General features: G+C 43.7%; 1 protein-coding gene across 1 annotated transcript in view; it reads left to right on the forward strand.

Moving 5' to 3' along the window:
* The window catches only part of LOC139571451 (protein kinase C epsilon type), a 269,011-nt gene that overhangs the window by 241,238 nt on the left and 11,389 nt on the right, over positions 1–16,384 (forward strand). The window contains exons 12-13 of the mRNA XM_071394337.1: positions 13,854–13,992; positions 15,952–16,140. Coding sequence (XP_071250438.1) covers positions 13,854–13,992; positions 15,952–16,140 — 328 coding nt within the window. The remainder of the gene's footprint in view (positions 1–13,853; positions 13,993–15,951; positions 16,141–16,384) is intronic.

The raw sequence follows: 16,384 nt of genomic DNA on the forward strand, positions 1-16,384 counted from the left end.
AGAAAGCTTTGTTTTAAAGCAAGCCTTGGGGTACTTCCTTGCTGACAGGCAGTGGCTGAGACAGCAGATTTTCTGACTTTATACACTGCACTCTTTGAGAGAGGTAGTTTGCCAACCAGCCCAAAGTGTCACGACTTCCACCGAAGTCGGTTCCTCTCCTTGTTCGGGCGGCGCTCGGCGGTCTTCTAGCAATCATCGATCCACTTTTCATTTTCCTTTTGTTTTGTCTTGTTTTCCCGCACACCTGGTCTTAATTTCCCTCATTACATGTTGTGTATTTAACCCTCTGTTCCCCCCATGTCTTTGTGCGGAATTATTTATTGTAAGTGCATGTGCACATTTTCTCTGGTGCGCGACGGGTTTTGTACCCATTTGTTTGTTGTTCTGGTTTCCGGTGATTTTATGAATAATACTGCTCCTATGATTACCCAGTTTTGCTCTCTTGCGCCTGACTTCCCTGCCGCCAGTTACGCACTCCCTTACACAAAGACCCCTCAGAGACACCAATACTCCTTAGCCGGCCCACAAGAATGGAATGGTCTACCGTATCAAAAGCTTTGGCCAAGTCAATAAAAATAACTGCACAATATTACTTAGAATCAAGGGCAATGGTGACATCATTGAGGACCTTTAAGGTTGCAGTGACACATCCATAACCTGAGCGGAAACCAGATTGCATACCCGAGAGAATACTATAGACATCAAGAAAGCCAGTCAGTTGATTATTGACAAGTTTTTGCAACACTTTTGATAAACAGGGCAAAATAGAAATATGCCTATAACAGTTAGGATCAGCTTGATCTCCCCCTTTAAATAAAGGACGAACCGTGGCTGCCTTCCAAGCAATGGGAACCTCCCCAGAAAGGAGAGACAGGTTAAAAAGGTTGGAGATAGGCTTGGTGATGATAGGGGCAGCAACCTTAAAGAAGAAAGGGTCTAAACCATCTGACCCAGATGTTTTTTGGGGTCAAGTTTAAGGAGCTCCTTTAGCACTTCGGACTCAGTGACTGCCTGCAGGGAGAAATTTGTAGCGGGGCAGGGGAAAAATAGGGAGAAGTATCAGGGATAGTTGCATTAGAATGTGTGGGAGATGAGGAAATGTTGGATGGGCAAGGAGGCATGGCTGAGTCAAATAAGAATCTTGACTTAATGAAGGGGTGATTAAAGAGCACAGCCATGTGCTTCTTGTCAGTAACAACCACATCATCAACATTAAGGGACATGGGCAGCTGTGGAGGAGGGTTTTATTCTCCAGGTCTTTAACCGTTTTCCAGAACTTCTTGGGGTTAGACCCACAGAGAAAGAACTGCTCCTTAAAGTAACAAATGTTTGCCTTCCGGATAGCCTGAGTGTACTTATTTCTCATTCGCCTGAACGATAGCCAGTCAGCCTGAGTATGCGTGTGCCAAGCCTTTCGCCAAATGCAATTCTTGAGGTGGCATAACTCTGCATGATCACGGTTGAACCAGGGGCTGAACCTGTTTTTAATTCTCATTTTCTTTATGGGGGCATGTTTGTTAACAATACCACTGAAAATATCAAAAAATAAGGTCCAAGCGTCTTCGACAGAGGGGATCAAGCTGATTCTAAACCATTTTACAGAAGCCAGTTCATGAAGGAAGGTTTGCTCATTAAAGTTATATAGCAAGCGTCTATGACAAACACAGGCTGTAAAACAGTGATCACTAAGGTCATTACAGAAAACACCAGACTAATACCTATCAGGATTATTTGTGAGGATAACATCGAGGAGAGTAGCCTTTTCTGAGTGTTTGGTGTCATACCTCAGTAATGACCAACACATCTGGATTGGAGCTGTGAACCTACACTTTCAATTGATACATTTTAGGTAATAAGCTTCTAGTGTTAACGTGCAGAAAACCCAGGCTTTTACAAGAGCAGAAATCAGTGAAGCAGATATCAGAGCACAAGTCAGAATTGGGACTAGCAACAGTATGGGCCAGGGTGTACATGCACGTTTCCAGATATCATCAGCAGTAATACAATCAGGGCACGGCAGAGTCGTGTCTCCTGTGTTCAAAGCTATTCTCATAATGTCTCTTTTACAAATCAAATGACGTTTTATTGGTCACATGCGCTGAATTCAACAGGTGTAGACTTTACAGTGAAATTCTTACTTAGGAGCCCATTCCCAACAATGCAGTTAAAAAGGAAGACAAATATTTGCTAAATAAAAGAGGAAATAGTAACACAACAAAAAAAACAATAACAAGGCTATATTCAAGGAGTACCAGTACCGAGTCAATGTGCAGGGGTACGAGGTTGTTGAGGTAATTGAGATAATACTGCATGTACATGTGGGTAGGGATAAAAGTGACTAGTCAATCAGGATAACCTGCTATAACCTGCCTTTCAAAGCATTTCATGGTTACAGAAGTGAGTGCTACTGGGCAGGAGTCATTTAGACAGGTCATCTTGGCATTCTTTGGCACAGTGACTTTATGCGGGTTTGCTTGAAATACGTAGGTATTACAGAGGTTGAGAACGTCAGTGAAGACACTTGCCATGTGGTCAGTGCATGCTCTAACTGCGCGTCCTGGTAATCCATCTGGCCCTGCAGCCTTGTGAAGGTTTTTTTAGTTTCCAAGATTGCGTAGCAGTCGGACACGTGATGGTCTTATCCCGTGTAAATAGCACATTTTTTCGTATATATTTTAATCTCACTTTCTATCTACAAACTAAATATACTTTCCTTAAACCCGCCTCACCCAATGTGGTACGGATCTGCTATTTTTAGTCCTTATAACTGGAACCTCCATCAGGAGCTAGCCAGCTAACTAGCTACTAGTCTTTGTTAGCCACGGCTAGCGGTCTTCACCTTTAGCTTGGACTCTAGCCAGCTTTAGCTCGGACAATACCTGCCAGTCTGCACAGCGCGGTATCAACCCAGAGCACATCGGACTGCCTCTCTCTACCACATTCCTGCCGCTCTGAATCATTACACTGGATCATCGCAGCTAGCTAGCTGCTACCGAGTGGTTACTGTTAGCTAATGCCTCTGTCCCAAAGCAAGCACCAGTTAGCCTCGAGCTAGGCCCATATACCAGCTAATTCTAGGGCTACAATACTTCTTTTGCCAATTGTCCTGGACCCTTTTTGTCGACACGGAGCACCGCCGATCCATTACGACTGGTCTGCCGTTGTAATCTCCCAATGTGGTCACAACAGGCTTTTCCATTGCTATGTCGCTGAAGACCCATCTACTATCCCCGGCCCGCCGTGTCTCCTGCTCGCCTAGCGTAGTAGTGACTACCGAACAGCTCCCTGACTCACCTATTGCTGCTCATTGGACCCTATGACCACTCGGCTACACAGCTGATACCCCATGGACTGTTTCAATAACTCGGTACCTCATTTTGTTTATCTATCAGCCTCAGCCTCGAACTCAGGTTCTGTGTGTACCTAACTGACCCGCTCTGCCCATTCACCGCCTGTTACCCGTTGTTGTCTTAGCTCTCCCGATCAACACCTGTGATTGCTTTATGCCTCTCTCTAATGTCAATATGCCTTGTCTACTGCTGTCTCGGCTAGTTCTTATTGTTTTATTTCACTATAGATCCCTCAGTCCTGCTTAACATGCCATAGATAGCTCTTTTATCCCACCCCGCACACATGCAGAGACCTCACCTGGCTTAACTGGTGCCTCCAGAGACGAAACCTCTCTCATCGTCACTCAACGACCAGGTTTAACTCCACTGTACTCACATCCTACCATACCCTTGTCTGTACATTATGCGGTGAGTCTATTCTACCACGCCTAGAAATCTGCTCCTTTTATTCTCTGTTCCCAACGCATTAGACGACCAGTTTTATAGCCTTTAGCTGTACCATTATCAAACTCCTCCTCTGTTCCTCTGGTGATGTAGAGGTTAACCCAGGCCATGGATACCCCAGTACCACACCTATTCCCCAGGCGCTCTCATTTGTTGACTTCTGGAACCGTAAAAGCCTTGGTTTCATGCATGTTAACATTAGAAGCCTACTCCCTAAGTTTGTTTTATTCACTGCTTTAGCACACTACGCCAACTCTGATGTCCATGCCGTGTCTGAATCCTGGCTTAGGAAGGCAACATTTCGGACATTTCCATCCCCAACTACAACATTTTCCGCCAAGATAGAACTGCCAAAGGGGGCGAAGTTGCAATCTAATGCAGAGATAGTCGGCAGAATTCTGTCATGCTATCTAGGTCTGTGCCCAAACGGTTTGAGCTTCTACTTTCAAAAATCCACCTTTCCAAAAATAAGTCCCTCACTGTTGCCGCTTGTTATAGATCCACCTCAGCCCCCAGCTGTGCCCTGGACACCATATGTGAATTGATTGCCCCCCATTTATCTTCAGAGTTCGTACTGTTAGGTGACCTAAACTGGGATATGATTAACACCCCGGCCGTCCTACAATCTAAGCTAGATGCCCTCAATCTCACACAAATTATCAATGAACCTACCTGGTACAACCCTAAATACGTAAACACGGGCACCCTCATAGATATCATCCTGACCAGCCTGCCCTCTAAATACACCTCTGCTGTCTTCAACCAGGATCTCAGCGATCAATGCCTCATTGCCTGCATCCGTAATGGGTCCGCGGTCAAACGAACACCCATCATCACTGTCAAACGCTCCCTAAAACACTTCAGCGAGCAGGCCTTTCTAATCAACCTGGCCTGGGTATCCTGGAAGGATATTGACCTCATCCCGTCAGTAGAGGATGCCTGGTTATTCTTTAAAAGCGCTTTCCTCACCATCTTAAATAAGCAAACCCCATTCAAAAAATGTTGAACTAAGAACAGATATAGCCCTTCGTTCACTCCAGACTCTGTGTTATTGTTTTTGTCGCACTGCTTTGCTTTATCTTGGTCAGGTCACAGTTGTAAATGAGAACTTGTTCTCAACTGACCTACCTGGTTAAATAAAGGTGAAATAAAAAAATATATAATTTTTTAAACCTGTTTAAAGGTCTTACTCATATCGGCTACGGAGAGTTTGATCACACAGTCCTTTAGAACAACTGGTGCTCTTATGCATGGTTCAGTGTCGCTTGCCTCGAAGCGAGCATAGAAGGAATTTAGCTCATTTGGTAATCTCGCGTCACTGGGCAGCTCTCGGCTGAGCTGGGTAGCTGGGCAGCTCTCCGACGAGCATCAGAGCCGGTGTAGTAGGATTCGATCTTAGTCCTGTATTGATGCTTTGCCTGTTTGATGGTTTGCCGGAGGGCGTAGACGGATTTCTTATAAGCTTCCGGATCAGTGTCTTGCTCCTGTACAGATGTTTCCAGTAATCCATGGCTTCTGGTTGGGATATGTACGTATGGTCACTGTGGGGACAACGTCATCGATGCACTTATTAATGAAGCCGGTGATTGATGTGGTGAATCCTCAATGCCATCGAATGAATCCCGGAGCAGTCCTGTAGCTTAACGTCCACTTCATCGGACTGCTTCCAAATTGAGCGGGTCATTGATACTTCCTTTTTGAGTTTTTGCTTGTAAGCAGGAATCAGGAGGATAGAGTTATGGTCAGATTTGCCAAATGGATGGCGGGAGAGAGCTTTGTATGCTTCTGTGTGTGGAGTAGAGGTGATCTAGAGTTGTTATCCCTCTATTTGCACTGGTGACATGCTTGTGGAAATGAGGTAAAACGGATTTCATTTTTGCTGCATTAAAATCACTGGCCAGTAGGAGCATCACCTCCTGGATGAGTATTTTCTTGTGTGCTTATGGCCCTACACAGCGCGTTGAGTGCAGTCTAAGTGCCAACATTGATTTGTGATAGTAAATAGACAGCTACGGAAAATACAGATGATAACACTCTTGGTAAATAGTATGTTCTACAGCTCATCAATAGGTATTGTAACTCAGGCGAGCAGAACCCCCCCCAATTTTACCGGACTCTGCCCTTCTGTCCTGCCGATGCAGATGTACAGTGTATTATCCATGTCTTTAACCTCTACCGCTTCTCTCTCCCGGATCAGGGATCCTCCTTATCAAAAAAGCTGACTAGCATAGCCTAGCCTAACGGGACAGGGATATCATATAATATAATTTCATGAAATCACAAGTCCAGTACAGCAAATGAAAGATAAACATCTTGTGAATCCAGCCATCATTTCCGATTTTTTAAATGTTTTACAGCGAAAACACAATATGTATTTATATTAGCTAACCACAATAGCCAAACACACAACGGCATATTTTCACCATGTTTCCACCGCATAGGTAGCTTTCACAAAACCCACAAATAGAGATAAAATTAATCACTAACCTTGAACAACTTCATCAGATGACAGTCTTATAACATGTTATACAATACATTTATGTTTTGTTCGAAAATGTGCATATTTATAGCTACAAATCCTGGTTTTACATTGCAGCCACCATCACAAATAGCACCAAAGCAGCCAGAATAATTACAGAGAGCAACGTGAAATACATAAATACTCATCATAAAACATTTATGAAAAATACATGGTGTACAGCAAATGAAAGATGAACATCTTGTGAATCCAGCCAATATTTCCGATTTTTAAGTGTTTTACAGCGAAAACACAATATAGAATTATATTAGCTCACTGCAATAGCCAAACACATAACGCCATTTACTCCCCGCCAAAATAGCTTTCACAAAACCGACAAAATAGAGATAAAATTAATCACTAACCTTGAACAACTTCGTCAGATGACAGTCTTATGACATCATGTTATACAATACATTTATGTTTTGTTCAAAAATGTGCATATTTAGAGCTGCAAATCGTGGTTATACATTGTGAATACGTAGCAACAATTCACCAGAATGTCCGGAGATATTTTGGACACTCACCTAATCTGACCAAAGAACTCATCATAAACTTTACATAAAAATACATGTTGTATGGCAAGTGAAAGATACACTGGTTCTTAATGCAACCGCTGTGTTAGATTTTTTTAAATACCTTTACCACAACATACAGCATGCGTTATTGTGAGACAGCGCTCACCTATTCTCCGCGGTGTTGGAGTCAACATATTACACAGAAATACGAAATAACATCATAAATGTTGTCTTACTTTTGCTGTTCTTCCATCAGAATGTTGTGCAAGGAGTCCTAGGTCCAGAATAATTCGTTGTTTGGTTTTAGAATGTCCATTTCTTCTGTCGAATTAGCAACTTTGGCTAGCCATGTGGCGCGAACATGCCCATCATCTCTTGACGCATGGAACGAAAAATTCCAAAATTCCCAATAAACGTTGAATAAACTGATCAAACTCGGTTGAAAAATCCTACTTTATGATGTTTTTCTCATATGTATCAAATAAAATCAGAGCCGGAGCAATTCGCCGTGTATACCGAACGCTCTTCAGAAGACAATGTCGAGTTCCCCCGCGCGCCGCCGAAAACTGACAAAATACCGGACCTGCCACTCCAAAAGCTCTTATTCGGCCTCACATCAAGCTAGACACCCCATTCAACCTTCTACTGTCTGTTGACATCTAGTGGAAGGCGTATGAAGTGCATACATATCGATAAATAAAAGCCAGTTGAATAGGCAGGCCCTGACACAGAGCCTCGTTTTCAGATTTTTCACTTCCTGTTTGGAAGTTTGCTGCCAAATGAGTTCTGTTTTACTCACAGATATAATTCAAACAGTTTTAGAAACTTCAGAGTGTTTTCTATCCAATAGTAATAATAATATGCATATTGTATGATCTAGAACAGAGTACGAGGCCATTTAATTTGGGCACGATTTTTTCCAAAGTGAAAACAGCGCCCCCCTATTCACAAGAAGTTTTAATCAGCCATGACTCTGAGAAGCATAGAGTATTACAGTTTTTAATGTCCTGTTGATACTGTAGGATATATACGAATGGCGCTTGTCCAGTTAGACTCTAGCGATTGTACATTTGTCAATAGAACAGAGAGACGCTCATCAGGGTGCCCGCACACCGGCCTCTATAGTGCCGTCTTCTCCTTCTTCGACTGTTGGGCATTAGGGACTGGTCCGGGATAATCAATTTGTCTTTCACCTTCGGCTCATTGAAGAAGAAGTGATCGTCCAAATCGAGGTTAGTGATAGCTGTTCTGACGTCTAGAAGCTCTTTTCTAAAAATACACAAAATACCAGTCAGGAGCCTGTAAAATGGCTGCCATTCCCTCCGGCGCCATTTTAGAACTTCTTGAAAATGTACTTACTCACTATTGGTACATGGTTCCTAATAGATCATTATTGTGTGTGTGTGTGTGTGTGTGTGTGTGTGTGTGTGTGTGTGTGTGTGTGTGTGTGTGTGTGTGTGTGTGTGTGTGTGTGTGTGTGTGTGTGTGTGTGTGTGTGTGTGTGTGTGTGCATGCGTATGTGCATGTGTGTTTGCATATGCATGTGTGTTTGTGTCTTTTAAATGGGGAGCTCATTTGAAGCAGAGGGAGGGACGTTAGCTGTCAGAGCACTTAGGGTTGCTGAGTACGTAATGGAAAAATCACTCCACAAGATTAACGCGAAACACAGGAAATGCTCTCAATTGAGCCTGATTGCTGTATGTGTGTGTGCGCGTGTGTGGGTGATACAACCTTTTTTCGATGTATGCGAGCGTGTGTGTGTGATATAACATATTTTCAATGTTGCCAACATCCTGAGGAAAGGTCCTGACAGTGGTGATAGTAACTCATGTTTATTTATCATATATACAGGAGGCTGTTGAAGGGAGGACAGCACACAATAATTGCTGGAATGGAGTGAATGGATCTGTGCCAAACACAATTAAAGTGCCACCAGCCACCTGTGGTATAGAACTATGATAAAATTCTGTCTTCCTCTCTTAATATCAGTTTTTATCTGTTTTGCAATAATCTTAGTTGGAGTTTGTTTGTTTGAAGCGTTCTTGAACCCAAGTTTCTTGTTGTAGTTTTAATGTCAGCTTTTATTCTACTTAATTTGTCTCATTCATGTTTTAATTCATCATTACAGTGTTTCCCCTATCATTTTTGTAAGCAGCGGTGGCAAAGTTAGCGGGGGGGACTGTCTAGTTTTTAATGTTTGTTAGGTCTCAAAGAATAACTTTGCTCCGTTATTTTATTTTCTAGATACTTAATAATATCTGATTTTAGTCATTTAAGTTTACATTGAAAACATTTTACCCTATTTTTTTTTAACATTAAATTATACACTGAGTGTACAAAACGTAAAGAACACCTTCCTAATATTGAGTTACACCACCCCGTTTGCCCTCAGAACAGTCTCAATTAATCTGTGCATGGACTCTACAAGGTGTCGAAAGCATTCCACAGGGATGCTGGCCCATGTTGACTCCAATGCTTCCCACGGTTGTGTCAAGTTGGCTGGATGTCTTTTAGGTGGTGGACCATTCTTGATACACACAGGAAACTGTTGAGTGGGAAAAACCCAGCAGCATTGCAGTTCTTGACAGAAACCTGGCGCATACTACCATACTCCATCTCAAAGGCCTTCCCTCTAGGGAAAAATGGGTTGTGCAAGGAATTAAAGAGAGATTCAAGGGCCAGAACTTTGATAAAACTATCAACATGGTAGCATGACTGCTTCTACGTGCAAAACATTAAGCCAGTTTCACTCAGTTGGTAGAGCATGGCACTTGCAACGTCAGGATTGTGGGTTTGATTAACACTAAGGCCACCCATCTGAAAATGTATAAACAAACTACTGTAAGTCGCTTTAGATAAAAGAGTCTGCAACATGGCATATTATATATTATTTTATTCAACAACGACAACAACAAATCCAGTTAAAGCAGCAACATTGGCACCTACAGTGGGGAGAACAAGTATTTGATACACTGCCGATTTTGCAGGTTTTCCTACTTACAAAGCATGTAGAGGTCTGTCATTGTTATCATAGGTACACTTCAACTGTGAGACACGGAATCTAAAACAAAAATCCAGAAAATCACATTGTATGATTTTTAAGTAATTAATTTGCATTTTATTGCATGACATAAGTATTTGATCACCTACCAACCAGTAAGAATTCCGGCTCTCACAGACCTGTTAGTTTTTCTTTAAGAAGCCCTCCTGTTCTCCACTCATTACCTGTATTAACTGCACCTGTTTGAACTCGTTACCTGTATAAAAGACACCTGTCCACACACTCAATCAAACAGACTCCAACCTCTCCACAATGGCCAAGACCAGAGAGCTGTGTAAGGACATCAGGGATAAATTGTAGACCTGTACAAGGCTGGGATGGGCTACAGGACAATAGGCAAGCAGCTTGGTGAGAAGGCAACAACTGTTGGCACAATTATTAGAAAATGGAAGAAGTTCAAGATGACGGTCAATCACCCTCGGTCTGGGGCTCCATGCAAGATCTCACCTCGTGGGGCATCAATGATCATGAGGAATGTGAGGGATCAGCCCAGAACTACACGGCAGGACCTGGTCAATGACCTGAAGAGAGCTGGGACCACAGTCTCAAAGAAAACCATTAGTAACACACTACGCCGTCATGGATTAAAATCCTGCAGCGCACGCAAGGTCCCCCTGCTCAAGCCAGCGCATGTCCAGGCCCATCTGAAGTTTGCCAATGACCATCTGGATGATCCAGAGGAGGAATGGGAGAAGGTCATGTGGTCTGATGAGACAAAAATAGAGCTTTTTGCTCTAAACTCCACTCGCCGTGTTTGGAGGAAGAAGAAGGATGAGTACAACCCCAAGAACACCATCCCAACCGTGAAGCATGGAGGTGGAAACATCATTCTTTGGGGATGCTTTTCTGCAAAGGGGACAGGACAACTGCACCGTATTGAGGAGAGGATGGATGGGGCCATGTATCGCGAGATCTTGACCAACAACCTCCTTCCCTCAGTAAGAGCATTGAAGATGGGTCGTGGCTGGGTCTTCCAGCATGACAACGACCCGAAACACACAGCCAGGGCAACTAAGGAGTGGCTCCGTAAGAAGCATCTCAAGGTCCTGGAGTGGCCTAGCCAGTCTCCAGACCTGAACCCAATAGAAAATCTTTGGAGGGAGCTGAAAGTCCGTTTTGCCCAGCGACAGCCCCGAAACCTGAAGGATCTGGAGAAGGTCTGTATGGAGGAGTGGGCCAAAATCCCTGCTGCAGTGTGTGCAAACCTGGTCAAGAACTACAGGAAACGTATGATCTCTGTAATTGCAAACTAAGGTTTCTGTACCAAATATTAAGTTCTGCTTTTCTGATGTATCAAATACTTATGTCATGCAATAAAATGCCAATTAATTACTTAAAAATCATACAATGTGATTTTCTGGATTTTTGTTTTAGATTCCTTCTCTCACAGTTGAAGTGTACCTATGATAAAAATTACAGACCTCTACATGCTTTGTAAGTAGGAAAACCTGCAAAATCGTCAGTGTATCAAATACTTGTTCTCCCCACTGTAGGTTATCTTAGTATAACCGTCACAGGGTATACTCAATACACTTCTTAAAATATCATTCCATTAGCACTCTTGAGCACCTGCTGCTACACATGGAGAGGCCACTGATGCACAGTGCTGTGCAATCAAATCATCGTCATCATCAATTGTGCAGACTACATCAAATAGCTCATTTTCAACTTGCTGGGTTATTGGGTCGTATACATGTTTCTCGCCGCAGATAAATGAACCCCAACTAAAATACATTGAAATAGTTTGAATGGTTAGCTTGACCTTAAAGCTATACATGCCTTTGTACTAAAATGTCAATTGAACACCATTTCCACTAGACATTAGGAATCAGTGGGTGACTGAATGGGTGACTCAACCACCCATTCACCCAAACAAGGGCACTGCGTTCATCCACCTCTGGCCTGCTCGCCTCCCTACCACTGAGGAAGTACAGTTCCCGCTCAGCCCAGTCAAAACTGTTCGCTGCTCTGGCCCCCCAATGGTGGAACAAACTCCCTCACGACGCCAGGACAGCGGAGTCAATCACCACCTTCCGGAGACACCTGAAACCCCACCTCTTTAAGGAATACCTAGGATAGGATAAAGTAATCCTTCTCACCCCCCCCCCCCCCTTAAAAGATTTAGATGCACTATTGTAAAGTGGCTGTTCCACTGGATGTCATAAGGTGAATGCACCAATTTGTAAGTCGCTCTGGATAAGAGCGTCTGCTAAATGACTTAAATGTAATGTAAATGTAAATGACGAGTACAGTACAGTATCTTGCAGAAACATCATTTTTTTTAAAAGTATTTTACAACATAGTTTAGTCTCATCTAGTGAGGAGAGAGAAAGAGAGGAATAGAGAGAGAGAGGAAGAGAAAGAGAGAGAGAGAAAGAGAGAGAGACAAAGAGAGAGAGGATTATCCACCTGTTCACCCCTATGGAGGGAGTTCATGCACGTATTCTTTGCATGCTTAGTACCAAACACTTTTTGAAATTCTTGCAATGTGCAGTAGATACCAGATGTTATAACATCAGGCCATAGTTGAGATGCCATGTTCATACATAGCACCTTGGCAGGAAAGTCTGAAGCGATATTACCTGTACAAAATCAACGTTTTATAGGAATGAAGGAACCCAACTAAACCTACCACATGTCACTCCCATGGGAAATTGGAGATTGTGGATGTGCCTTCTGTAGGCCTCTAAAACAGAACAGTTGTATAACAGCCAATTTCGCACGCACAGGCGTGCACACACAAATACCCCCCCCTCCCTTGTCGGGAGGCTGTTTTCGTGAAAACACCTTGGGCTGAATGGCATCTGTGAAAAGATGTTGACATATTTTCAGCAATCAACCATCAAACCCTGACCCGACTGGTTTCATGCTTCTCCCTGGCATCTTTCATCAGAGACCTCTTATCTTCCCTTCTGTTCCTCCCCTCCCACCATGTCCAACAGCACCCTCCATCCCTCGCTCGCTCCCCGTGATAAAGGAGCGATGAAGAGACACACAACTGTGTGTCTGTGGAACAGCTCTTCAACTTTGCACCCCCTATCACCCCTATCTATCTATCTTTGTGTGTGTGTGTGTGCGCGTGCGTGCGTGCGTGCGTGCCTGTGTGTGTGTGTGTGTGTGTGTGTGTGTGTGTGTGTGTGTGTGTGTGTGTGTGTGTGTGTGTGTGTGTGTGTGTGTGTGTGTGTGTGTGTGTATATGTCAACAGTAGCCTCCGTAGTTCTGATAGCTCCTCACAGTGCTCTTGGCCTCCATACTGGGAAAGTCCTTTGCCATTGTGCCTGTTCACTGAGTAAAAGCACTGAGAGTTTCCATGATCTTTTCCATAGACTTTCTCTTACTCTTTCCCAATATATTGATGTCACAGTGATTACTTATCTTACCTGTACTGTGTGACTCATATTCTATTGAATTGATCAATATTATATTCATATTGATAGATGCTTTATATACATCACTGTAAATGTGTCCATTTCTATGCTTGAATTGGTCTTAACGAAATGTGGGATCATTCTACTGTGCTTCCTCTCTCTGTCTCTCTTCTGGTATAGTTTGTCATGTCAACCACATTCTTTATGTAGATCTCTCTCTCTCCCTCCTTCTCTCTCTATCTCCTCTTTCTGTCTCTCTCACTCCTTCTCTCTCTATGTCCTCTCTCTTTCTGTCTCTCTCTCCCTCCTCTCTCTATCTCCTCTCTCTTTCTGTCTCTCTCACTCCTTCTCTCTCTATCTCCTCTTTCTCTCTCTCACTCCTTCTCTATCTCCTCTCTCTTTCTGTCTCTCTCTCCCTCCTCTCTCTATCTCCTCTCTCTTTCTGTCTCTCTCTCCCTCCTCTCTCTATCTTCTCTCTCTTTCTGTCTCTCCTCATGATCTTTCTCTCTCCTCTCCCTCTGACCTCTGACCTCTGTAACTGCTTCCCTCTTACCCCTAAGCCCTCATGTTGTCTCCTTGTCTCTGTCTCTCCAGAGATCTGAAACTGGATAACATTCTGCTGGATGCACAGGGCCACTGTAAACTGGCTGACTTTGGCATGTGTAAGGAGGGGATCCTCAATGGAGTCACCACCACCACCTTCTGTGGAACCCCAGACTACATCGCTCCAGAGGTAACCCTCTACCCACATTTATCTGGAACAGTCTGACATTACTCAACCACCCATTAATCTGGTACAGTCTGAGAGTACTCAACCATCCATTAATCTGGGACAGTCTGACAGTACTCAACCACCCATTCAGCTGGGACATTCTGAGAGTACTCAACCACCCATTCATCTGGGACAGTCTGACAGTACTCAACCACCCATTCATCTGGGACAGTCTGACAGTACCTAACCACCCATTCATCTGGGACAGTCCTACATTACTCAACCACCCATTCATCTGGGACAGTCTGACAGTACTAAACCACCCATTATTCTGTGACAGTCTGACAGTACTCAACCATACATTTATCTGGGACAGTCTGACTGCACTCAAACACCCATTAATCTGGGATAGTTTTACAGTACTCAACTACACATTAATCTGGGACAGCCTGACAGTACTCAAACACCCATTATTCTGGGACAGTCTGACAGTACTCAACCATACATTTATCTGGGACAGTCTGACTGCACTCAAACACCCATTATTCTGGGACAGTCTGACAGTACTAAACCACCCATTAATCTGGGACAGTCTGACAGTACTCAACCACCCATTAATCTGGGATAGTTTTACAGTACTCAACTACACATTAATTTGGGACAGCCTGACAGTACTCAAACACCCATTATTCTGGGACAGTCTGACAGTACTCAACCATACATTTATCTGGGACAGTCTGACAGTACCTAACCACCCATTCATCTGGGACAGTCCTACATTACTCAACCACCCATTCATCTGGGACAGTCTGACAGTACCTAACCACCCATTCATCTGGGACAGTCCTACATTACTCAACCACCCATTCATCTGGGACAGTCTGACTGTACTCAACCACCCATTCATCTGGGACAGCCTGACAGTACTCAACCACCCATTCATCTGGGACAGTCTGACAGTACTCAACCACCCATTAATCTGGGACAGTTTTACACTACTCAACTACACATTAATCTGGGACAGTCTGACAGTACTCAACCACCCATTAAGCTGGGACATTCTGACAGTACTCAACCACCCATTAATCTGGGACAGTCTGACAGTACTCAACCACCCATTAATCTGGGACAGTCTGACAGTACTCAACCACCCATTCATCTGGGACAGCCTGACAGTACTCAAACACCCATTAATCTGGGATAGTTTTACACTACTCAACTACACATTAATCTGGGACAGTCTGACAGTACTCAACCACCCATTAATCTGGGACATTCTGACAGTACTCAACCACCCATTAATCTGGGACAGTCTGACAGTACTCAACCACCCATTCATCTGGGACAGTTTTACACCCCTCAACTACACATTCATCTGGGACAGCCTGACAGTACTCAACCACCCATTCATCTGGGACAGTCTGACAGTACTCAACCACCCATTAACCTCAGACAGTCTGACAGTACTCAACCACCCATTAATCTGAGACAGTCTGACAGTACTCAACCACCCATTCATCTGGGACAGTCTGGCAGTACTCACCCACCCTTTAATCTGAGACAGTTTGGCAGTATTGTATTATTATCATGTACTGTACTCGTTCTTTACCCTCTACACTGCCCTCTCCCTCACTCTTTCATCCAGCCATGTTTTAAATTGAAAAATAAACATAACATTTGTCCACAAAATCCACTCACTCACATAATCCATCAATTAAACTTATGTACTCATTTCTTCCACTCATTCTCTCACTATATCATCCCTAATAATATTATGTTCCCCTTTACTACCATATTGATCCTGCCGTAGTATAGATGGTGTTACAGTGTTTCCTGTCCCCCTGTGTGCTTTAGATCCTACAGTATATTGTGTTTTAGATGGTGTTACAGTGTTTCCTGTCCCCATGTATGTTTTAGATCCTACAGAAGATTGTGTATGAGATGGTGTTACATTGTTTCCTGTCCCCCTATGTGTTTTAGATCCTACAGGAGCTGGAATACGGCCCCTCTGTGGACTGGTGGGCTCTGGGGGTGCTTATGTACGAGATGATGGCTGGACAGCCCCCCTTTGAGGCCGACAATGAGGATGACCTGTTTGAGTCCATTCTCCACGATGATGTCCTCTACCCAGTGTGGCTAAGCAAGGAGGCCGTCTCCATCCTCAAAGCGGTCAGTGACCTACAGTATACCTACCTGTTCTAATCTGCCTGTATCTCTAACTATCCCTCTTTACTCTCCTCTTTTTCCCCTTCTCCACCTCTTTCTATTTTCTTCATATCTCATCTTCTCATTTCTCTGCTTCATCTGTTCTGACACCTTATTGTCTCCTACACCTCCTTGTCATCCTTCTCCTCCTCCTCCTCCTTGTCATACTTCTCCTCCTCCTCCTTTTCCTCCTCCTCCTCCTCCTCAT

Source organism: Salvelinus alpinus, chromosome 3, assembly GCF_045679555.1.
Source record: "Salvelinus alpinus chromosome 3, SLU_Salpinus.1, whole genome shotgun sequence".
Lineage (NCBI taxonomy): Eukaryota > Metazoa > Chordata > Actinopteri > Salmoniformes > Salmonidae > Salvelinus > Salvelinus alpinus.